At 41.9% G+C, this 24,788-nt stretch overlaps 1 protein-coding gene across 6 annotated transcripts in view; it reads left to right on the top strand.

Moving 5' to 3' along the window:
• Umad1 (UBAP1-MVB12-associated (UMA) domain containing 1) overlaps positions 1–24,788 on the top strand; it is a 209,919-nt gene that overhangs the window by 95,038 nt on the left and 90,093 nt on the right. For 5 of the 6 annotated variants that reach the window (XR_001234674.1, XM_013516062.1, XM_013516063.1 and 2 more), the window contains exon 3: positions 14,812–14,901. The exons of the other annotated variant lie outside the window; for it this stretch is intronic. Coding sequence is in view for 4 of the 5 variants with exons in the window: in XM_013516062.1 (XP_013371516.1) it covers positions 14,812–14,901 (90 nt within the window). In the remaining variant the exon portion in view is untranslated. The remainder of the gene's footprint in view (positions 1–14,811; positions 14,902–24,788) is intronic. 6 annotated transcript variants of the gene reach the window in all.

Genomic DNA, 24,788 nt, shown 5'->3' on the forward strand with positions numbered 1-24,788 from the left:
TTTTATTTTATTTTATTTTATTTTATTTATTTATTTTGAGACATAGTCTTGCTAAGTTGCCAGGCTGGCTCAAACTTGTAATCCTCCTGCCTCAGCCTTCCAGGGTGCTAGGATTACAGATGTGTTGCCGCCATACTTGGTTATGTTTGACAATCGTAACAAAGGTGATTAGGAAATATACATTTTCTTTAGTATACTGTTAGAAGGGTGAGGGGCAGTGGTCTATAATATATTATATTAATAGAATAAAATGGCTAATTACAGTTTAAATAACTGCTATTTATTAAATATTTATTAAAAGCCTGACTACATACTAGCTCTTTTAGGAAATATCTTTAGAAATTCAGATAGCATTTTATATATAATATAATTTTATGAAATTATATAATTTTAGGAATTATCTTAAGAAATGCAGATAGCATTGTAACTGTTCACCCAAATCTGGAAACTGAGGTTCTAGGAAATTAGAGGATTTACTTGAGACAGTCTGGCTCAGGACCAGTCCACACACATGAGACTCCATCAGATCAAGCTGCCTATCAAATATTTGACTTCCTCACAACTGAGACAGCTATGGCATTAATGAGATACAAATTTATTTGACTTAGAAATGTGTATTTGTGCTTTTTAAACGTGAACTAACTGTCTTTAGCAGTTTGTAGTTTACAGAACTAGATGGAAAATAGTAAAACTAGCAAAGTTAGTAAGAACGCCCATTTTTTTTTTCTTATAACTTCTTTGATTGCTTCACATTTTATATTGCATGTGGATACACGTTTTTCTCATGGTTAACCTACATTTCTCATATAATTTTATATTTATAATTTTGTGTTCTTTTTCTTTAAAGGCTACATAAGCTTCAGACCCCTTACAACCTAGATCCACTCTGGTTTGTAATTAATGTTTTTTAATGGCATACATACGTATTCCAGAAGGCATTCACACAAAAAGACCCCACCCTCATTTCTAAGCCCCAGAAGAAAATAACCCTTCTAACACATTGTCTGCAGTTGTTTCGGTCTGCTTGGTCAGTACGATGGCCACCAGTCATACAAGGCCATACAACACTTGAAACAGGACTAAGGTACTGAATTTTAAACTTTATTTAATTTCATTAAAATTTAATTTTAATTTCATTAACATTTAACTTTAATTCATTAAAATTTAAAAGAAATATTGTTTTTAATAAAAAATGTTAAGTATTTAAAATAACTTACATATGTGAATTTACTTTTTTAGCTATAAATTTCATGAAATCCAGAGAACAGCACTGTAGTATGTGTGTGTGTGCATGTGTGTGTGTGTGTGCGTGCGCACCTATCTTAGTTACTTTTTTCTTGTTGCTGAGACAAAATATCCAATACCCAGAGTTCAAGGAGGAAAGTTTTATTTAGCTCACAGTTTGTAGAGCAGGTTCCCAGGCCGGGAGCATGGCAGAGGAGAAACAGTCCATGGCAGGCAGAAGGCAGGAAAGCAGCAGAGCAACCAAGCAGTGAGGAAGCAAGCAGCAAGTGAGCAGCGACAAGCAGGGTCTCTGTCCCTGTCCAGGCTACCTATCCTTAGGGCAGGTAGCACTCGCATCAAGGGTGGAGGAGCCTTAATCCTAGTGCTGCACCATGAGTCACTCTCAGCATTACACTCTTGATCCCAGCATCACACACACTGGTTCCAGCCACCTCTGAAAAGCCCCACTTCTGACTGTAGGGGGCGCTGAGGAGACATCTAGACACAACAGTAACTGCGTGTGTGTGTGTGTGTGTGTGTGTGTGTGTGTGTGTATTTTTTTCCACAAACAGGATCATACTGTGCATGTACTGTACTGCATATTAGCTTTTTAACTTAGCTTCGGGACTTGCATGTATTTCCATAGCAATTGTGATTTATCTCATTCATTAATTAGCTGCATAATATTCTGTTCTCTTTGTACGGTTTTTTTACACAGCTGCTTAAATATTTTTTTTTAAAGTATAAATAAGGTCATGTCACTTCTGTTTTCAAAACTCCATAGTAGCTTCACATCTACCTCAGAGTTAAATCCTGAGTCTTTAGTGTACACTTGAGGCCTGACATATTCTGTTTGCTTACTGGTATTTTGTTCACTTAAGGTTATGGTAGACATCTATTTATTCATAATGTGGGGATGAGGTAGTGGTATTCCTTGTTTTGAAAAATGCCCAGAAATATCAGTGGTAAAGTTAAGTGTTTTGTAAGAACTTACTGCTTCTTTATTGCTAGGTTCAATTTCAGAATTCACAGTCTCAGTTTTTCCTTTCACATCTAGTGTCCCTTTTTTTAATCAGTGTGCAAAAAGGAGAAAATTTTTTTCCTCCTCCCTGCACCTCTCACTGTAGTCGAGTCTGTGCCAGGCTGGGGAAACACCTTGGCATTGCAAACCTAGTCCAAAATGGTTCCCCACCATATTAAAAGTAGAATTTTGCAGAACAATTTAAGATTTTTTTTAAAAATTGGAGTAGTATAAGATAGGAAATTCTTTTAAAAATTTGAACAATGATAACTACAAATGTGTTGGCTAAGTATGTGTATGTGTAATGGCAAACTTCTTCAATCTATTTAAATTAAAATTTGAAGGTTGGTCATGGTGGTGCATACCTGTAACCCCAGCACTCAGGAGGCTGAGACAGGAGGATCATTGGGAGTTCAAGACTAGCCTGGGCTACAAAGTGAGCTCAAGGCCAGCTTGAACTGCATAGTGAGATCCTGTCTCAAAAAGACAATTAATTAATTAATTAGTTAGTTAGTTATAATTTAGTAATGTGGAGTTTTAGAGGCCCTGTATTATTTGGTGATAGTTATATGTATGTGAATGGGCACAAATTCACCTCTGAATAAATGTGATGGATTAATAGATGAACTGAGGGTTTGTGTCCTGGGATCGGAAGACTAAGAAAATCAAGGAGGGTTAAGCAGGAAGAAAGGAAAACGGAGTGGCGGCAGAGAAACAGGACACATTAAACGGAAGTGAGCCTGGGAAGGACCTCACAGGGGGAAGACAGTTCCTGGGAGGTGGAAAGGTAGCCTTTTGTGTGTGAGGCCAGGCAAGAAACGACTCCAGTTTGGAGTTACTGTGACTTTTAGATGGAGATGAGTGAAACCAGAAATGAGGGCTTGTGTTTAGCCTAGTAGAGTGACTGAAAATTAGGAAGCTTGTCAGAGAAGTAGAGAATTGAAGTGAGTCTGAACTGAGTATCCTTTGAGATTACTGATGAGGAAACTGACAGAAAATGTAACTTCTCTTGGCTGAACTGGCTCATACAGCCAAACAGTCTTTGGCTTGAGCTGACTTCAGGCGTGCCCTGCCTTAAGGCGCTAACAGCAGCCTGGTATCTTTTCCCTTGTGTTTCTGTCCACCTTGTGTCTAGGCTCCACCTTCAGCAGCTCCAAGCCAAGCCACTGTTCCCTGACGTAGCGCTGTCCCCGTTGTCCCCTACACTGTGCAGTCAGTGCCTTCTCGCTCTACCAGGCTGTCTTTTGATAAATATTTTTAAATATTAAATTAAAATTAAGTCTTTTCTCCTTCTGGTTGGCACTTTCTGGGTCTCATGCAAATACTCTTTGCCTGCTCCAGTGTCAGGAGAATATTTCCATTTGCAATCCTCTAGACACTTCTGCTATTTTACTAATCACATTTAGACTTACAGTGTGCTTAGAATTCCTTAAAGTTTCCAGGTGATTCTGCTGTGAGCCTCTGGATTTGATGATGTTGAGAGTTTTCCTGAGATCCCTAGATACCGCCATCCCATGTTACACCTGCTTATTCCAGAGCAAGGGATCAGTTTGATGGAATACATGTGTGTTGATATGTTTTGTGGTGAATTAATATGCTTTAGGCTTTATATTATTTTAAATGAGTGAGATTTTGCCTTTCTGTATGAGATTAGTTACTACTTTTATGAAGGAATGATGTTGCTGGGCATGGTGGCACGAGCTTGTAATCCCAGTGTGCACTATGGGAGGCTGAGGCAGGAGGATGCCAAGTTTGAGTTCCACCTGGGAAGCCTAATGAGACCCGACCTCCAAATAAAAATAAATAAATAAAAAGGGCCAAGGTTGTAGCTTAGTGGTAGAATGGCCCTGGAAGACAGAAAAAGAAAAGAAGGGAGGGAAGAAGGGAAAAAGAGAGATGAGGGAGGAGGGAAGGGAAGGAAAGGATGGGAGGCAGAAGAGAAAGAAAAAGAAAGGTAGGCGGGAGGGAGGGAAGAAGGAGAAATAAGGAAGGGAGGGAGGCAGGAAGGAGATGTAGATGTGTTAGTGATTAGTAAAAGGGGAAAAATCGGGAGAGCACATTTGTTCATAAGCAACCATCAGTCACGTTATGCATTGAAGGGTCACCTTGGATTTTGAGACCTGGAGGTTTTTGAGTTTCAGGACCCTCCCTGCTCCTTTATTTTGACACTGCTGCGCTCTGAGTTCCTCAAATGTGAGCAAATAAAATTATTCCAGATGGTGTTCCTTTTTCATTTTTAAAGAATGTTTCCATCTAATGGTCTCCCTCGAAAGTCAGATTCCCCTGGAATTGCTTCTGTTATTATTTGTATTCAGTTTTAAAGCTTGGCAACCACGTGAACATAGTACAGGTGGTTTTGGAAGACAGTCACCCATGGAGTCAAGCTTTTCTTGTTGTACTTCAGAGGGAAAATATTTGAATTACCGAGAGAAAGATGCTTTAAACTAATTAAACAAGTTTTAGAGCCAGATGTAAAGGAGGTACCTTTTCTGGAAGAACTCATTTACAGATACTGGCAGCTCTCACTTGTATAGACAGGCAGATGACACTGATCATGTGTCTGACCGGGTCCAGGCTTCCCCACTTGCTAGCTGAGTAGCCTCTCTGAAATGCACACGTGTGATGCTGTTCTCACCTTGGAGATACGCTCCATAGATTGAATGGAGAATGTAAAGAATGGAGATAAAGCGTGCAGCTATCAACGCCCGGCCCAGAGTACGTGCTCACTGTGTCTTAGTTCTGGTGCTGGTCCCATGCCGCCAGCATTCCGGAGGCTATGCCCCGGCTGAGGTCTACCTAGAGTAGGTCAAAAAGCACCCTAAAATAGAAACAGAAGTTTAGGGAAGTGTCTGGGTTCTGACTTACTTAAAAATTTTGAAATTGTGTTTGTTTAGGTGGGTTTTTAAAAAATCTTCTTTTGAGAACCCTAGGCTTCTTTGCTTTTGTTTAGCCCATCTTTGTGGTCTCAAACCATTCTCCACACAGAATGCCAAATATTTACTTCCCTCTGTTTGTGCTGAGTCTTTATAGCAGATATCCACAAGAAAACAATATAGATGCTGTTCCTACAGTTTTTGTCTAGAAATTTTATTTTATATTAATTAAACATTACAAAAGTTAATAAAGTATAATACAATGAGCGTTCACCTTGCCTACCACGTAGCTTCAGACCAGACATTACGGGTGGCTCCATGTGTGATGGTCACACTAAATGATCACTAAGGGAAAGGCAAGATGCTAAGCCATTCCATCGCGTGACAGAGTACCTGGGGAAACAGCCTAAAGCAGCCAAGCTTTATCTGGAGTCGCAGTTCCAGAGGTTTCAGTGCGTCATTGGCTTCATTAGGCTTTTAGGGCAGAAGAATCAGCAGAAGGGTTGGGGAGGAAACCAGCTCACTTCGTGGCAGTTGAGAAACAAAGCAGCAGACGGCTTTCTCCTCCTGCCTTTGCCCCATCCCATCCCGGGAGGGGGTGCTGTGGACCACATTCAGGACAGACCTCTCCCATCACCTCGGAATCCCCTCACACATATATTTAGAATTGTGCCTAGATTCCTAGGAACTTCTCAGTCCAGTCAAGCTAACCACCAACATGAACTGTTACACGCTGGAAGCTGCCCGTGTATCCCTTTTGCCCTTGTAGAAGGAGGTGCTTGCTGGAGTACTCTTTGCTTACATTTGTAAATCTGTGGGTAGTCCCAAGCTACTACACACTATTGTTTTGCTGGTTCTAAAACTTCACCTATGCTGACATCTTTTTGTTTTCTGCTGTGATTTCTTTATTCACTACTGTATTTTTCAAATTCACCTGTGTTAATATTTGTAGCTTGAGTTCATTCATTATTACTGCTGGAGTATTTATTTGTGGGAATATATTACATTTATTTATCTCTTCTATGGCATTTTCTTTCTCTCTGCTCCAGCCCTATTACAGGCAGTACTGCCACAGATATTTCTGTGCATTTCTTGCTTGACAGGTATTCATAGCTTCGATTTTGTTTTGGTTTGTTTGTTTTGATACAGGAAATGAATGGAAGGGGCTCGCTACTTTCTGCGGGCGCCAGATGTTTTGTTACTGAAAGATTGAACTTGATTTTTTTTCTAGCTCAAAATGGCAGTTTTTATCTGGCTACTTAAACTACGTGGTTTGACTTACTGAATTTTATTATCATTATAACTTCATGGTTGTATAAGTGTGTCTCATCAGTATTTATGCAAGATACAGATTGAACTCTTACAAGGAGAAGGTCCATTTTGAACTTTTTTAAGGACATAAATATGTACAACATTGGAAATGTTGGTTAAGGGTGACACAAGACACTTAAGCCTCATTCCTCCAATTTTATCTTTTCTGGAATCTGTCATGATTACCAATGCTAATAATTTAGAATAAACGTAATATACACATCATTAAAGCGTGTCTGTGTGGCTGGGTCAGCTTCATCTGATATCAGCCGAGACACAGCACTCACTTCCTCCATTTCCTGCACAAGAGTTCTAGTCACATCAGACATTTTGTGTCCCCTTTAAGCTTGAGAGAGAATTCACAAGGTCACAGGCTGTCGGAGTTCTGTTGGTCTCTTTGCCTTTCTCTTTTGGTTCTTACATAATTGAGAACCTAATGAGTAAGATGATGAATAGGAAAAGTGTTCTAATGAAGAAAAATTATTAGGGAATCTGGAGCATTACAACTTGAAACTTGACTGGACGGACTTGAATAGGATTCTGAGAGGAAGGGGAACTCAAGCTGCGCCTAAAGACTGGAGGTCCTAAAGGTCTACGACAGTCAGACATTCTTGTGGGGCAGACAGAGGCATGGGAGGCTTTCTAGCAGAGTTTTACAGATTGAACAAAGGTATGGGAGAGAAAAAGTATAAGGTCAGTGCCATATTTGGGGAACAGTCAGTAAGTGGCTTAGACCTTTCTGGGTAAAAGTCTCCCCTACTACCCGCCTTCTACTTTTTGCATCCCCAGTTATCCAGTGTTAAAACATGAGCGCATAGTGTTGGATACGCCCCCATTAAAGAGTGGTCTCTATGTCCCCTCCTCTTGAATCTGGATCAGCTGTGACTGTATCAGCCAGTAGAGTGCGGCCAAGACCGTAGCTTACAAGGGCCAGCTAGAGTTGTCCACACAGCTGCTGCCCTGCTCCCTGGAACGCTCCCTCTTGGAACACAGAGCCGCCATTTAAGAAGTCCAGCCAGCTCGAGGCCATCACGCCATAGCGGCCGTGTGTGGAGACCATCTGTTGACGTCCTAGCTGAGCCCAGCCTTCTAGCTGCTCCACCCATTTGAGTGAATTTGTCTTAGCCCCCCAGACGCGTCTGTCTGTTGGGTGAATACCAGTACCTCAGAGCAGCCTCCGGCCTCTCCACACAGGGCAAAAGCACTCAGCTCTGCCTGAATTTCCCACCCACACACTGTGAAGTATAAAAAAAATAAAGTTGTGAGTTTCAAATAATGAATTGTAACACCGAACATAGCCAAGTAGGGCGGCTTAGATGATTGCAGGTGACGTTATCCAGTCATCTAAAACCTCACCCTAGAGTATGCTACTGAAGGTAATTTGGAGCTTCCGGTAGGAAGATTGGCAAGAATTCTCAGCAGATGAAATGACATGAATAAAGATAGCAAGGTAGAGAATGACAGGACATGTGTAAGACAGAGAGTAATTTAGATTTGGGTAGGACATGCATGGGGAATAATAAAACACTAGCTTAAAAGAGAAGGTTACGGGCGAGGGAGATAGCTCAGTGGCACAAGCACCTGCCTGGCAAGCGCATGGTCCCAAGTTCGATTCCTGGTGCCAAAAAACCCCCAAACAAATAAAAGAGAAGGTTAAAGACATAGTATGAAGGGCCTTAAATGTGAGGTTGAAAATGTACAACATAGAGCCACGAAGCTTTTTTGCGAAGAGAATTTATAATAATGGAGCTCTTCTTCAGGAATTTTTTTTTCAGGTGTTTATGGGTAGATGGAAATGTGCAGAAATCAAGGGACCACTTTGGAAGCTGTTGGAAGATGCTATGTGGTTCTGGTTTGTAATGCTGCAGCTAGAATGAAGGCTAGAAAATAGATGGAAAACACCGTAGGCAGGGCCACTACACAGCCACTCAGGGCATTGTATGCGTTTAACAAGGGACCTCTTTGTGACATTGTGTTTCCAGCTGTTAGAAAATTGTTGTAATATTTATATTTTATTAGGATAAGACACTTGACTGCCATCTGCTGGAAAATTGTTAAAATAAATACTGTATCCACATCTATGGAGCACCCGATGCAGTGTTTGTTCTGCCTCAGCGTTAACCCTAATTATACAGGTGGAGTGACAGAACTTGACAGCTGATTACATTTATTGTTGAAGGGAAAAGGAAGAAACTGCAATTCCGGATGGTAAGGAAGCTAGTAGGAACATGAAAAGAACTGGAACCTATTTTTAGGCTATAGGCTCACAAAGCAGAATCATTCAAACATAGAACTTTCGAGAAGTGCCGTTCTGCTTATTCACCCCAGTGGTTTGCATTTACTCAGTAATCTCTTTCCTTGTAGAATCTCAGCTTTCTGCCCTGTGTGACATCTGATAATGGTGACCCATCCTCTTTCTGTGTTCCATCTGCCCTAGTATCTTTTCCTTCTGTGAACATTGCTTCTTGATCCGTTTGTGGTCCGGTTTCCCTCAGGTCTCCATTCTTAGTATCTTTCTTCGTTTGTTTTATTTGTTTCATGCTTTAGGTGCTCAGTAAGTATACATTGACTCCCATTGTGTTGCCGTTGAAAGAGCAGGTTCAGGTTTTGCGGCAGACTGAGTGGTAGGCAGCTAGCGACTTCAGGGTGTGCCAGAGTTGAGAATGTAGAAAAGGATCCTGAATAGAATTCCTTGTTTCAGAAGGTATTTCCTACACAATGAGTGCCTCTTTATTGGAGAATTCCCGTACTGTTGATCTGTTCATCATTGTTCTGCAGTGGCCACGCCAGAAGAATAAATTGTTTACTTTGGCTGTGTCCTGTGGGTGCGTCTCATTCAGAAAATACTTTCAACATAATGAGGTGTTCTCAGCTTTTAACTTGGGGCAGAAAGAAAAGGGACTTTCTCAACAACATTTGTATTTTGAATCTCGTTCAAGTACATTAGTGACTGGTTAGGTCACATTACATTGAAATATTTTCACCTGAGGTTACTTGCTGGCGTTTTTGCAAGCATCACTCATTTATGTAAGTTGCCTTTCCTTTCGTTTTTCATGGGCCTTGTGTACCCCGGCAAACTCAAGAACCTTCTCCTCTGATAATCTGACAAGCATCGATTGTGTGGCGGCTTTGTGCAAAGTGCCGTGGGAGGCCGCAGGAAGATACAAAGGTTTCAGTTTGCTTCTGCCTTTCAGGAGAGACTTGCTTGGTGGGAGAAGTGAGCACATGTGTAACTGCTCCAGGGCAGGCGATGACAAGAGTCGTAATATAGTACAGACAGACCCAGGATTCCCTGTGTAAACAGCTCTGTAGACAGAGCCACATACATGGGCTGGCTGTGTTTTTTTCTTTTTTCCCTGAACTGCACATGTTTAACTCTTAACTTGCCTGGGTTGGGTTAGAATGTGTTTTCTTCAAGTTTTCTTGAGTCAAAAGCAACGTGAAAATTGAACAGAATGCAATGTGAAATTCACTGAAGGGAACACATTTTAGTGGATTTGATTTTTAAAATGCTTTTAAGCTGGCACTATCAACGGAGTGATGCTAAGTGCACAAGGATATAAAATAGAAGTTTTATATTTATGTAAACCCAGTGTTAAGGAAATAAATACCCTGAAATTCTCTGGCTAAATTATATTTTAAAATGTTTTGAGCATAAGAAACAACAATTACAAACAGGCCAGCAGGAAAAAATGTATATAATTCTCGTAAGTACAAGTAGGTAATATTTAAAATATTGACTTTGAATCACTGATATTTAGTTAAAGTGCCTTTCATTCAATTAAAACCAATGACTTTATTCTACAGTTTTTGAGAATCAAAGACATTTGAATTTTTTAAGTTGAAATACATTTAAGATCTGAAATATTTTTTATTTATTTATTTATTTTTGGTGCTGAGAATTAAACTCAGGACCTTGCACTTGCCAGGCAGGAGCTGTGTCCCTGGCCCAAGAGCTGAAATTTAAATTAAAATTCTACTCTTAAAATAAATAAATAAATAAATAAAATAAAATTCTACTCTTGTTTCTTTTCAATAATCATTACTTCTATATTAACTTAATCCCAAAAAATGAATGAATGAAGTTGAGTGGAGTATATATATTATGTAAAAGTAAATGCTGCTGAAAAAAATATGCTAATTTTTATTGAAAGCCAGTCACAAGGTTACTAGAGTGATAATTTGTATAAGTAACTCAAGTTTACTGATGTACAGGTCAGTAATGTGTAACTTTACTGGAAAAAAGTCATTTTTTACTAAAATGAAATATAGCTTCTTTTCTTTACATCACCTGGTCTTCCTTTGCATTTTCATTAAAATCTAAAATTAGAAATGAGGTGTGTCATCTAGTTTTACACATTACAGTAAACTGAGAATCGTCTCAAATAGTGAAACAAGAAAAGTGTCATAAAAACCTAACAAGGTTCAGAAGTATCCGAGAAATAGCGAGCTTTAACCTAAGTAGATGCAAGCCAATACCTCTAAGAGCAAACAATCTGAAATAGATATTCCGCTGGAGAATGAGCTTAGTAATGCTGAAAGGGAGCCAAGGTAATAATATCAGACCGCCAAGTAGGCGTGAGGCTGCAGTGGGATACGGCAGTCATGGGGAGCACTGCCGTTGGGGGCGTCATCTTGCACACTCATGAAAACAGACATGCAGAAGTCTCTCAGAGAGTCTCAGTACTGAGACCGCCCTTTCTTATACTCGCCCCCGTACTTCCAAACCTTCAGCTGTCAATATTTAGCAATTTGAGGAACAGAAATGACAGTCCTTAGGGATAGGGTATAGCTCAGTAGTGCAGCACCATGTATAATATGCATAAGGCCCTGAGTTGATCCCCAGCGCGTGTGAAAAGAAGGGAGGCCAGGAAGGAGGGAGAAAGAGTGGGAGGAAGGAAAAAATTACAGTGCTTAAAACAGGTAAAAGTGTTGTAATGAAAAAGATTTTAAGAAATGAAACAACATGAAGTTGTATAGCAAGTGGAAGCAATTTGCTGGAAGACACGTTTGTAAGCTGAGGACCACGGAGGATGGGAGCGACGTGAACTCTCTCATAGGCAGTTCTCAGGATCTAGGCCAATTATCCGATGGTGAAAGAGCATCTTCAGGCAGTTATGAGCCTGATTACTTGAAGTAAGCTCGGACTTCCTGAAGAAGCCCTTTAGGTCACAGTGCCGGGACTGATTGGAAGCAGCACGTTTTAACAATAAGGTCATGTTTCTACTGTGGCCTACCCTGGTCAGATTGATACGGTGCCGCATTGTTTATAAGCTGCACTTCTGTGAACATACCCAGGAACCATTCAGATGTCTTTGCCAGAGCACCCTGGCCTTTCTCTTAGCACCCTTTTTGATCTAGGCTTCTAGGATTTCCTTGACTGCTTTACCTCTTATCTCTACTACTGGCCTGCTGTTTCTTTTGAAAGTACTTCCTTCCCTTTATATACCTGCCATCCAGTTTTAGCGCCGATAGTATTTGCACTGCAGCTGTCACTGCTTACTGCTCTAATTATTAATATCTTGTTTTTAAGAACAGATAGATCTGATGTTTTAGCTTCTTATACTTAAATCATTGAAACCCTGTCCCTAGTGTTCCCTTCAGAAATCCAACAAAACACAGCTTTCCATTATGCCAGTGAGCAGAACATTTTCAGTGATCAAAACCCTCAATTTTTTAAACTGTTACACGTATCTTGACTCCTACCACTTTCCACTTTGTTGTGTACCTGTCTTTTCCTCCTCTAGCCAATTTCCTAATCCAGTCATGGAATATTTCTCTCAAAAATATTTCTTTTGTTTCTGTAGTATTCCAGCACTTAATTATAACAATAATATTTAATACAATCATGCCATTGTCTCAGATATTGTTAATAACTTACAAAAAGCTCTAATTTAGACTAAATTTATTTTTTCTTATTGAAAATCTTGTGAAAAGGAAATTAATGATATTACACATATTTCATAATTTTTTTTTTTGGTACCTGGAATCGAACTCAGGACTTCGTGCTTGCCAGGCGGGTGCTTATGCCACTGAGCTATATCCCTGACCATAATTTTTGTAGCTTAGTAATTGTGTGAGTCAGCTTTCTGTTCCTGTGACAAAATACCCGACAGAACCAACCTGAAGGAGGAACGACTTATTCTGGCTCACGGTTTGTGAGGTTGCAGTCCCTTGACCATGTTGCTGTGGGTCTCAGGTGAGGCAGAACACCAGTCACAGCAGAGGAGAGCGTGCTGGAGGAAGCTGCTTGTTTCATGGCCACCAGCAAGCAAGGAGAGAAAGGAAAGGGCCGGGGACAAGATACAGCCTTGCAGGACAGGTTCCCCGGTGACCTGCTTCCCCCACCCTCTTTGGTTATGATCCCATCAGTGTAGTAATGCATTGGTGAGGTCAGAGTCTTTGGGATCCAGTCTCTCCTCAAATGCCCTACCTCTGAATGTTGTTGCATTGTGAACTAAAACCTAAACACCTGCGGTGTCGGAGGATATTTAAGGTCCATACAGTAGTAATACTAAATCCCTAAAATTTGCCTTCTAAAATTGGAAACTGTTTGGGTCATGGATTATTTAACTTGTTGGCCGCTTTGTCATTTCTTCTGTTCCAGCTCTTTGTCCTGTTATTCTTACACTCAGGATTATGAATGAGGTGTTGCCTTTGGCCTTACAAATATTTAAAAATACATTTAATAAATGCTCACTGAACTCCACCCCTGTGAGGCACTGTGCTAGGGCCTGGGGGCACAGCATGGTGAGCAAGACAGATAAGGGCTCTGGCGACATGGCTTTCGGTGAGCTGAGAAGATAGACCATGAAAGCACTGATAAAGTGGAAGTCAAGAGTTGGCGCATACTGAGGGTGTTTAATCTCACAGATGCGCGGGCGAGAATTTGGTGAGGATGGCAGAGTGCTGCGGAACACGGGAGACTCTTCGGGGGAACAGAGGTTAGCACAAATGACTACAGATTTGCTGAGGAATGGTGGGTTTGATAAAGAGAGGAGAGGGCTGGTGGGTACAGGGCAAGTTTGGATTCTTACAGACTTATTTAATGAGCACATACATACTGAAGCTTTTAAAATAGAATCCCACCCAAAACTTTAGAAATTATGACTTCCTCCTTTTTAGTAGTGGAATAATCATTTTAGTCAGAGTTGGCCTTCTGGCCATAGACTCTGTTATGGTACAGATCCATAGGGTCCCCCAGTGCCCTGTGTGTCCAGGGGTGGACTTTTGGAAGGTGACTGGGACCTGGAACGCTTGCTCCTCAGTGGATTGGTCTTCGATGAGCTCATAGTTGGCTGTGCTTTTCAGGGATGGGCCCTCTCAGAAGAGGTTGTGTGGAGTGCGCTGTTGGAGGGTCGTCTCCCTCCCTGCCCTTCCCTCTTCCGTCTGTCTCCTGGCTGCACGCTTTTGCCATGCCTTTCTGCCTTGGCGCCGGCTGACCATGGAGTAAACCCATGAGCCAAAACAAATTTGTCCTCCTTTAAGTTGTGGGTGTTGGATATTGTGTCCCCGCAACTGAAATGTGCCTATACAGACTTTTACATTAGAATTCAAATGCGGCAGTTAGAACTCAAACCTAGTGGCAAAACTCACTGGTCTGTTCTTCACCCAGGGTGCATATGTAGTTAATTCAAACAATTTTCAAAACGTGTTTTACTGCAAAGTATTGCTTATCCCAGGCATGCCCAGTGGCATTCTATTTGTTATTTATACCTGCAGGCCAACAATTTATATTGGAAAGTAAAACTTTTACTGTTTAACATTAAAGTCTGTGTGATTAATAAACTGATATTACCTCAGGTTTCAAACTTTGTTGTGAATGAAATAGGCCTTCAGGTAGTTTAGAAATAGTGTAGCAGCTGCAAGACCAGAAAGCACTTGCTGTTAGTCTCAGAATAAAAGAACCCCAGAGCCTTATAATTTAGACATTCACAACTGCCTTTTGTTAGTTATTCTTCTAAATGGTGCAGGTGCTGCTTTAACTGAAATATAACCATTTCTGGGCAGTCAACTGTTCCTCAAGATGCTTAAATTTTTCCCTTCTCATATTGTGAGTTGGTTAATGTTGAGGATAAACTCAGCACTTTACTTAAAGCCCGTAGGTGTGATTGTTTTAAAAATTTACGTATTATTCCTTTTTTAAAAATCATATAAACCGGGTGTGGTGGCACACATCTGTAATTCCAGCACTCGGGAGGCTGAGGCAGGAGGGTCGTTGCAAGTTCAAGGCCAGCCTGGGCTAATCAAGGCCAGCCTGAACTGCATAGCAAGACTCTGTCTCTTTCTGCAAATGTTCATTTAATCACTTATGTAAAATATAGCCAGTTGATTTTAAATAATATTATTCATTTATTTTAAAAAGATCCTGTCATGTTCCAGGCACAGGTGCTGATACTGGTAACACACTGGTGAACATGACAGAAACCCTTGCATTCACAGAAGCGTATTGCCAAGAGAGCTTATATTCTGGTAGGTTCTATAGACATTTTTGCTTATTCTATTTTCATGGAACCTCCAGCCTGGAGAAATATAGACAGATGTTTCAAGTCTCATTTTTTAAAAATGCTTTTACCCTAAAAAGATGGCATGACTGTGTGGCTTCGGAACTCATTGCCAGGATTTATTGTGTGTAATAAACAATCCAAAAAATTAAACTCTTAGCCAAAATTAGGGTTAAACTATCTGCATTGTAAGACGTATTTATTAGTATTAATAACTGAAAGCAGAATTGTCACACAATTGAACAACACTTTTTCAAGAGTGCCTTGGGCTAATATGGATTCTCCAGTACTGCTCTCAGCTCCAGTAATACCAGCAGTACTAACCACTGCCTCCTCATGGCATTAGAGGTCCAGCACCATTGGTAAGACCTTTACATGTGTTCACTAGTTTAACCCTCAAAGTGAGTCCTTGAGGTAGATAGTATAGCTACCATTATTATGCCTTCATATTACATAGAAGGAAGTTGCAGGGCTGGGAATATAGCTCAGTGATTGAGTGCTTGCTGAATGTGCACTAAACCCTGGGTTCTATCCCCAGCGCCAAAAAGATGATAGATAGATAGATAGATAGATAGATAGATAGACAGACAGACAGATGGATGGATGAGTAAGGAGACCAAGTAACTTGCCCAGGGTTCCAGCATTCCTCACAGGCAAGGCTGAAGTGAGATCCCCATCAATCTGTCCCCTGGCCACTGTGCTCTGCTTTGTTTCATATTTAAATTTATGCTTCCTTGGTCTTGGATATGTAAACATTAATTTGTGTCACACACATATTGAGTCTCAATATGAAAGGGAATGTGCTGATTTTTCCAATTATGATTTTTTTCCCCTTATTCGTAACTATTCTGTCTTAGAATTGTGTTTTAAAAACTGTAACTCGAGGGGCTGGGGGTTTAGCTCAGCAGCGCAGCGCCTGCCTGGCAAGCGCAAGGTCGTGAGTTCGATTCCTGGTACCAGAAAAAAACTAACAACAACAACAACAAAAAACTGTAACTTGAGCAACTAGTAGCCTGGAAATTCATTTGTTTGGTTCTTACGTTTATTTTTAATTTAATTTAACTATATTTTAATTTAATATAGTTCTTAACTAAATTTTTAATATTTTTAATTATAAAATTTAATTTTAAATTTTAATTTATTTCAATTTTAGCTATATTTTAAACTAATTTTAAATTTGTTTATTACCTTTTTCTTTCTTTCTTTTTTTTTTCTGTCCTTTTGAGATAGGGTCTCACTATGCAGTTCAGGCTGGCCTTGAGCTCACTTTGTAGCCCAGGCTGCTGTCGAACTTGCAGTGGTTCTCCTGCCTCAGCCTCCCAAGTGCTGGGACTACAGGTGTGTGCCACCATGCCTGGCTTTGTTTCTTTATTTCTGTTGCCCTTGCTGATTTATCAGATTTAAAGTGAAAATGCAGTCAAATTCATTGCCTACTGATTCTTATTTTTCTGTAACTGGAAAACACTGGATAGAAAAGTACCTTAGCTTTTCCATGTAGAGAACAAGTTTTGCCTACCCCATGTTTTAAGAGAGATTTTCTCTCTCCTGACTGGGTTAACAGAAGGTATTTCGGCTTCTTTGCCCAGTTCTTTCACACATCGGTGGTGTCTATGACTTCCGGCCCGCGCTGCAGGGCCATCCGCCTCTTCTGCGCAAGCTCTGGGCTCGGCCTCTAGGTCCAGCTGATGCGCCCGTCCCTGGCAAAGCCTGAGGACTCTGTCTGGGGGACTTGCTGCCTTTCATGTGTCTGCTTCATTTTGTTTGCTCATTTGCTTATTAATTATATTCCTCCTTGATGATATTTTTATTACAGTTTTTTTTACTATTTCTTTTATTGCTAAATCCTCTGTACACTTAAAAAAAAATGCCAGGTATATATTAGTTCTTCTGTAATTGTTGAACAAATGAACAAGTCTATACCTGCATCAAAGCAATTACCATGTTCTGTTTAATAGCATTACACATGTTTTTCTCATTTCCCAGACGATGAGCTTCTCATTTTATTCATTTTGTATTTTCCCTCGTGTCCATCACATATTAGTTTTTCAGGGAATTTCATTGAATTATGATTGACTAACGCAGTACTGGATAGAGATGATTAAAAGGGAGGAGGCAGAATGGCTAGAGGAAACTGTTCATCGGGAATTTCTGAACTTAGAATTAAGAAAGGAGCGGCAGAAACATCAAGACCACATGTCCTTTTTACTTCATCTGTTTAGAAGCGTAACTGTGCCTCTGTAACTTGGGATGTTGGCAAATCCATCAAAATAAGTCCCGGACACTCGTCTGTCTGTTAGGGTAACAGGGTAAGGGCAGTAGTCCTAGAGCTAGGAACCCTCAGCGAAAACTATAAATTCTCTGTTAATGTGGGAGCCTCAGCGCCTTTGACTTCCATTAAGAGAACACAAAAACAGGCGCTGTTCATGTTTACTTTTTTCAAGTTATGGAGCTAGTTAGAGGACCACATTTTAAGTTTTAGATTGAGTTAGTTATAGAAACAAGAACTTCAGGAATAATATACAGGGATGTGACTCAGTGGTGGAGTGCTTGCCTGGCATGTGTGAGGGGCCCTGAGTCCAGTCTCTAGGACCAGAAAGAAGAAAAGAAAGAAGAAAAGGCCGTACTTATTACATATGTGTGGGGAGAGGACAGGGTACCTTCTTCATACGTGAGAAACTGCTTCACTCACAGGATAGGTTTTTGCTGCAGGGTGTCTGATCAATCCCTTTCTCAGTCAGTTCACATAGAGCACCTACTTTGCGTCAGCTCATTGGCTTGGTAGCATGTAGACCCAAGCTGATCAAATTTATTTCAGCGTGTTCCCTACAGAGTGCAGGAAGGCAGCAGGGCTGGAGGGAAGTACAGAGGAAGCTGCATGTCCTAGGGCAGAGCACTGCTGCGTGGCGTGTTCTGGAAATGGTACGGCATACTCATTGTGCTTGGAATACAGACTGGAGAAGAGGAAGAACTAAGTTACCCCGGCCCTGGGAAAGTGAAACTGCGCTGAATGGATAAAGGCAGGTGTGGAGAGGCGCTGGTGATGTGCAACCCATCGGTCATTCTCCCCTTTCTCCTGCTTTCCTTTGGAACCGACTCTCTCTTGTGCTGATGGACTCTGATACAGACTTATGATTTCCAGCCTTTACTCAGCCCTGAGAATGACTTTCTTGTCTTTTTTAGTATTCCAAGCATATTCCGCATCAGTTGCTTTTTGTGTTACCCATCATGATTGTCCCAAACTGGGACCACTTTTCTCAGGAATTCAGCCCTCCTCGCATTCTGTTATGGTTTGTCTGGATGTCCTCTGAAGCCTCATACACTCATGGAGCGGGCTTCTAGAGTTCGTGACTGATCTGTGGTCCTATGCTGGGATTATGGGTGTGAGTGCTACACCCACCCTGGGGTGGAGAGTTTGCATACAGTGTAAGGGAGGGAAAGAGGCTGCTTGCCGCTGCTCCTCCCTTTTGCTCTGGTTGCTTTTGCTGTTTTCTACCACCATGAACTGTTGCTGTCTGCCACGTGCCACTCTGCCTTGGAGCCAGCTGAGTATGGACTGAAACCTCCACAGACTGTGAGCTAAGTAAACCTTCCCTTCCTCAGTTTTGGGCATTTTGTCTCAGCAACAAGAGAAAAGTAACCGAGACACCTCCTCACTTCAGAGTTATAATCTACCACCCTTTTTTCAGAGAAACCAACATTATCTGGCACACATTCCCCTAGCTTATGTCCCTTCGACACCCAGACATCTAACTGTCTGTCCCTAGAGTCTGTCTTTCTGCCCCAGAGGGAAACTGGTCCCCATCTTTTTCACAGCTGACCTCTCCTACAGGGCTGTTCTCCCTGCCCTGATGTTAGTCCGCTTGACCTCTCGATAGCCTACCACATGCGAACCCGTGAATGGATTAAGCCATTGATGAGGTCACAGCCCTCATGATCCATGCATTTCCTACAAGCCCAGCCTCTAAACACAGATGCACAGAGGACCAAGCCCTTACCACATGAGCCTCTGGGGGCATCGCAGATCCAAACTACGAGGTCCCCCCGACCCACAACGGCTCGTGTCCATCTCATGACTGTCGGTTCACCTCCAAGAGCCCCCAGTCTTAACTGCCAGACGTGCTCAACAGTCTTGAGTTCAGAATCTCTTCTGGGATTCAGAGCAACTCTTAGCTTTGAGTCTCTGTCAAATCCTAAAAGCAAGAAACTCCAAGGGGCGGGTATTAAATCCTGCAGCTCCATGTCCAGCGCCAAGGGCATGTACTGGCAAAGCGTGAGCTCCAAAGGTCTGCTGGAGCCCCACTGCTGTGCTCTTCCAGGCTGCAACCCACAGGGTGTAAGGTGTATCTCCTTTGGGCTGGCTCTCATTGCCTGGAGCTTTCCTGGAATTTAGCTTCCTGGGTTTCTTTTGTAGCTTCACTCTTCCAGCTTTATGCATTACCTTCTCAGGTCTATATGCAGGGACCCTGCTACCCATGGCCTGGCCTCCCATCCTTCCTTTAAACTGAATGTAAACCTCTGTGTCCCCACAATGCTTTCATTCTCCATGCCGGCAAGACCAGCATCACACGGATGATGCTAAGGTCTGCTACCTGCTTCAGTAGTAGCTGGGCCTACTTGGACCACAGCTGCAGTGCCCTCTTACTGCCTGAGTGGGTTGGCACTGTGAAACAAGTCCTTGGGAAACAGCCTCTTAGGCCACCTCTTGCTAATGAGACTCCCAGCCTGGAGAGTTGTCTTCTCAAAGGCTTTCAAAATATTTTGCACTTGTATGAGTGGGTCTGGCCAATTTTTGAGATGCCCTTAAGGCATCTTTCTGGATGTTCAAGTGCAAAGTACTTGACTTCTGTTTTTTATTTTTGTTTTTGTTTTTGTTTGTCTTTTTGAGACAAGGTCTTGCTATACAATTCAGGCTGGCCTTGAGCTCACTTTGTAGCCCAGGCTGGTCTCGAACTCGCAACAATCTTCCTGCCCCTGCCTTCTGAGTGCTGGGATTATAGGCATGCACCACCTTGCCCAGCTTGACTTTTTAATAGAGCTAATCAACCCCTTTCCACAAGCACGTTCTCCTTAGCTACAATTGTAAACACTGCTTCTTTTCTGCAAGTTTTTCAAATCTTGCTGCTATGCGGTTTGCTCCCAATTCTGGTGCTAAATCTGGCTAAAAACAGCCAGTGATATCCATGCCATCACCTGAATATGACATTGCCTGGAAATTTCCTCTGCCAGAATTAATTAGACCATCACCTTGAAACTCAGCCTCACAGTCGCACAGCCTGGGCAGTACATGGACAAGTTCTTTGCCAGACTGTGACATGAATGGCCTTTAGCCCGGTTCCCAACATAGTCCTTGTTCCCACCTGAAATCTCAAGAGCAGTCTTTACCATCCTGTCCCCGGTCCTGTCTGTCGTGCTGGTTTTCCGAGCTCACGCCAGGTTTGCCCATTAAAGTCAGCTTACCCAACACCATCTAGAGCGTCTCTGCCTGCATCTCCAGGCTGTTCCAAACTCCTCCTGCAAACTGGGGCCGAAGTCTGCTGGACCACGTGATGAGGAAGAGTAACGGCAGAGAGGCCGTCTGTGGGTGCCAGTCTCTGCACCGGCTTTCCATCGCCTTCCGCTCATCACATTGTGAACCCTTGCATGCAGTCAGCCCCGGGGGAGGTCAGAGCCTCGTGGTCCAATCGCGGTCCAGGATTCCCCTCTCTGTACATGGCTGCATCGCGAACCCCTCAGCCTTTGGGGCACATCCCACATCCAAACTGTAACTCCTGTTCGGGGACCTACTCTTCCTTCTCTCTTACCACAGGCTCTTTCGACTCATAAACATTTTTAAATTGTCTCCATCCTAAAAACGTTAGTTTTTATTTTTAGGGACATGGTGTCACTATGTAGCCCACGCTGGCCCCCAACTTGCCACAGTCCTCCTGCCCCAGGCCCTCCACCCCAGTACTGGGGTTACAGGTGCAGCACCAAGCTTTACTTCTGATGTTTCTCCACTTTTCCTTGTTCGGGTGAGGTCGGTGACCCGTATATTTACTTGGCTGGGTGTGCTGAGGTGTGAGTCAAGGCAGGCAGAGGTGAGAGGGAAAAGACCAGCGAGGAGGGCTGTGGGTGAAAGCGGTGGTGACGGAGAGGCGGAGGCAAGTTTGAAAGACACTCGGGAGACTTGGCCAGACTTCGAAGAGATCTGTGAGTGGAAGGAGAAGGAGAAAGCTGTGGCAAGCCCTGTGAATTGAAGGAGGACACACAGAAAGAACAGAATGTTACACAGAGGAGATAACAGGTTCACTTTTGGAACTTCGGAGTTGCTCTTGGTACGTACAGTTGGAATTAATCAAGTGAGCGTTTGGTCGGGGAGGACATGGGGTGTAGAGTCCATGTAGCACAAGGAAAATGTTCTTGAGAAATACCTTTGGCAGTCAGATACATCTTGGTATACCCCGATTTGTATAGTTTTGGAGAACATTCCCTAAAGACGTAGTAAGAACAGTCCTGGGAAATATATAGGAAGAGGAACCTGTGAAGGAGCCTGTACATGGCCATGCGGAAAGGCACTGTGTGTACAGTTTTTGGTACTTTGTCTTTGTCTTTTTTTGTGTTTTGGAGACAGGGTCTTGCTAGGTAGTCCACGCTAGCCTTGAACTCACTGTGTAGCCCAGGCTGGTCTCGAAAGGACCTTCTACAAAATTTTCTTTTGCGCTCCTTTAGGATAAGGATAATTGTGTCACCTGATTCTAGCAAAACCCGGCATGTTTGTATGTGCTGCACAAATCCCTATTGTGTTACGTTATTGTTAGGTTCACAACAAGGAGTCATTGCTTGGTGAGAATTCCCTTTGCTTGAAATCGCTGTACATGTAGCAAAGGAGGCAGTTTGGAAGGTGAAGTACCAGCAGGTGGAAAGGCTAGGTGACCAGTGTGGTTTGAGGTGCAGTCCTGCGGCAGCCGCACCGTGTTATTTTCTTTGGAAGCTTGTTTGCTGGTTTAGGTGATTTTGATTGCTGTCTCCTGTGAAAGAGGAGCCATTCCTAGCTGCACTCCAACAGTATTACCACTGAAGTACAGCCTCATAGAGCCGATCATTTTATTTTTTATTTCTGTGGGTGATCACGTGGAAGAGCCGTAGCAGCACTCAAGTCATGAGTTAGAATTAAAAAGCTGTTCTAAAGTAGATTATATACTTATGTTTCCACAAAAATAGTTCTTGAGGGCAGAGGGGTAGGAGTGTACAGCGATCAAAGAATTCATCCGCAGTCACTAAGAACGTAGCCTGGCCTCACATTAGCCGCGGTCCACTTGGGATCCGCATGGCCCACACGTAAGGAGGTGGAGCCCCAGGAGCTGTGCAAGAGTACCTGCTGGAGGCATGCAAAAAAAATTCTTAAAACTTCTCTCTATATAAATTTTATCCCACCCCTAGAAACTGTCTGTTCCTCTGTATAGCTTTAAACTGTGCATTAGATGTTAGTACAGCACTTCAAGTTTGTAAATAAATAATACATACAAGCGTAGGGCAGGCATGATCTTACTGCAGTGCTTCATGTTTGTAAATAAATAAGTTATCTATTCATACAACTATAGAGGAGGTATGCTCTAACATTTGAAAATTGCAAAGTGTGTATTTCAATACAATATACTTGGGAACATGGAAATGTTTCTGAAGAAAATTGTGTCAAGCACTTCAGCTTTATTAGATTTCATATGCTTCTGTTGCAAAATGCAGATGTGTGCCTTGATCTTAATTTCTTACTCTGGATTTTAACAGAGGCCGTTGAAACACAAGTTCAAAACCATTTGTTGCACTTTTTGTGAGCGTGCTGAAGTTTTCTCATGCGCTACCTAATGCCTCTCTATATATGGTATGTTCTTTGCAGTCATCCTTTCGTCACAGGCAGTTTAAGCTGTTAAATAGTATCTTGCTTTAAAAGGTAGGCTGATGGCGTCTCTATCTTGTGGTACATCTGGTAAATTAATGTATACAGTCTGTGAGTATCCTGCGGGGACCTGTCTTTACATGCATACAGGGACGTTTATGTAGGAATCAAAGGCCGTGAATCAGAAGAACACAACTCTTGTTCCCAGTGTACTGGAGGCTTAAAAAAATTGGCTTTGAAAAATTGAAAGTAGTGCGGTTTGTTTTTATTGTGGAACTGATCAGGAAGAACAATTTACAGTCGTAGCCATTCTTCACAGCTCAATGGAGGAGAGGTGCCTGCCTCATGAAATGGAGCAGCTGCACCCGTTTTCTCTGGGCTCACAAAAACATTCGCTTTTTAATCGAGAACTTCAGATGGTGGGGTACAGTTTGTTTTCATGATTGAAGTGGTCAGTTGTGCCTTACCAGACAGCTGTACTGTAATTAAGAAAAACTGTGTGAAAGTGGGTTAAATATAACAGAAGAAGGCTTTTTTTTTTAAAGAGGGATTTCACCTTCAATGTATTTATTCTTTTCTTTACTACGTAAAAGTAGAGATATCACTGTGATTCTTGTCTGCAAGATTTTGCAATCTCACAATATCATTTAGCCCCAGGAAACATCCCAGGCTGTGTTGCAGAGTAATTGTGTAACAAGTGCAAGCTGAAAAGTATGAGTTTTATGGTGATTTCTTTTGTGAGTGATCCACTTTTAAAATAAGGAATTACACAGTTATATCTGTTAATGTTAGCGCATTGAAAAGATTAGGGATCTTTTATAGAAAAATACACAGGGCTGCTTCTTTAGACCTATTTTGTACAAGCACGAGCGAATTATCTGTTTTTGAGACCAGACGCTATGCAAAGTGAAAACTTACATTTGTCTTGATAAATTTTAAAATGAATTAGTCAAATAATAATGAAATAAGCTGAACAAGTGTTGAGGTATAGTTAAATGTGCACCATTAGGCTGTCAATTGACTTTGAAAAGCATAGGCTCATTTTATCCAGCAGACTTTGAAATAAGAATAGAAATGCCTTAATTTGCATTATAGTCTACAGTAGCAAAATAACATTTCAAGGTCAGAGGGAGCAGAATTTTTTGAAACTGTTGTGTTTGCAAATAGCCAAGGTTTGTATTAGACATTTTAAGTTTTGTACAGATTGCCTCACACACTGAAAAATACCTTTTTTTCATCTAATCAAAATAAATGTGCCAGCTTCAGGTTTGCTGTAAGAGTTTATCATAGATCAGTGATTTTCTGGGAGTGACTCTTAGGCTTTGGTTTAGTGAGGGAAATTTGGAAAGTTGAGTGAAGGGAGGATTTGAGTAGGAGTTTCAGCTAAATGCTATGATCTGCATAGCAGCCCCAGCCCAAGCGGCTTTGTAAGAGGTCTCTCCATCTCTCCATCGAACGGGGGTCTTGGAGAACGGTCCTGGCTGCCCTTGCCCTCAAGTTCCCTAGCTGCTTTGTTTTTCCTTACAACACAGACCCAGAGGAAACACCAAGAATCGGTTCTGAGTTCATTCTAAATGGCAAACTGTGATTGCAACTTAATAATTGATTCTTTTGCTGTTAGCAAATAAGCCCTGATGCGCACCAAACTCTTCTTCATTTTCCAAAGCACTCTGCAGCTTTCTGTGCGGTTCTGTGACTTCCCTGCAGACCCCTGTATCTGCACAGCATGGGAAAGTGGCTAGGAAAGGTGGATGGAGCAGAGTGTGTGGACAGAAAGATAGAGCAGTAATTAAGGAAGGGCCTGGGGCCAGATTTTAAGTTATGAGAAGCACTGAAGACAGAAAGCAACACGATGCAGTGAGGCATTTACCAGAAATTCTAACTAGTAGCATTAAAATCAAAAGATCTGGATTCAAGTCCTAGCTAGCTAAAGATTCCAAGAAAGCCATTCTCACAGTGTCTGTTTTTTTCTTGTGTAGAGT

This window comes from Chinchilla lanigera, unplaced genomic scaffold, assembly GCF_000276665.1.
Source record: "Chinchilla lanigera isolate Chin_1 unplaced genomic scaffold, ChiLan1.0 scaffold00031, whole genome shotgun sequence".
NCBI classification, from domain to species: Eukaryota; Metazoa; Chordata; class Mammalia; order Rodentia; family Chinchillidae; genus Chinchilla; species Chinchilla lanigera.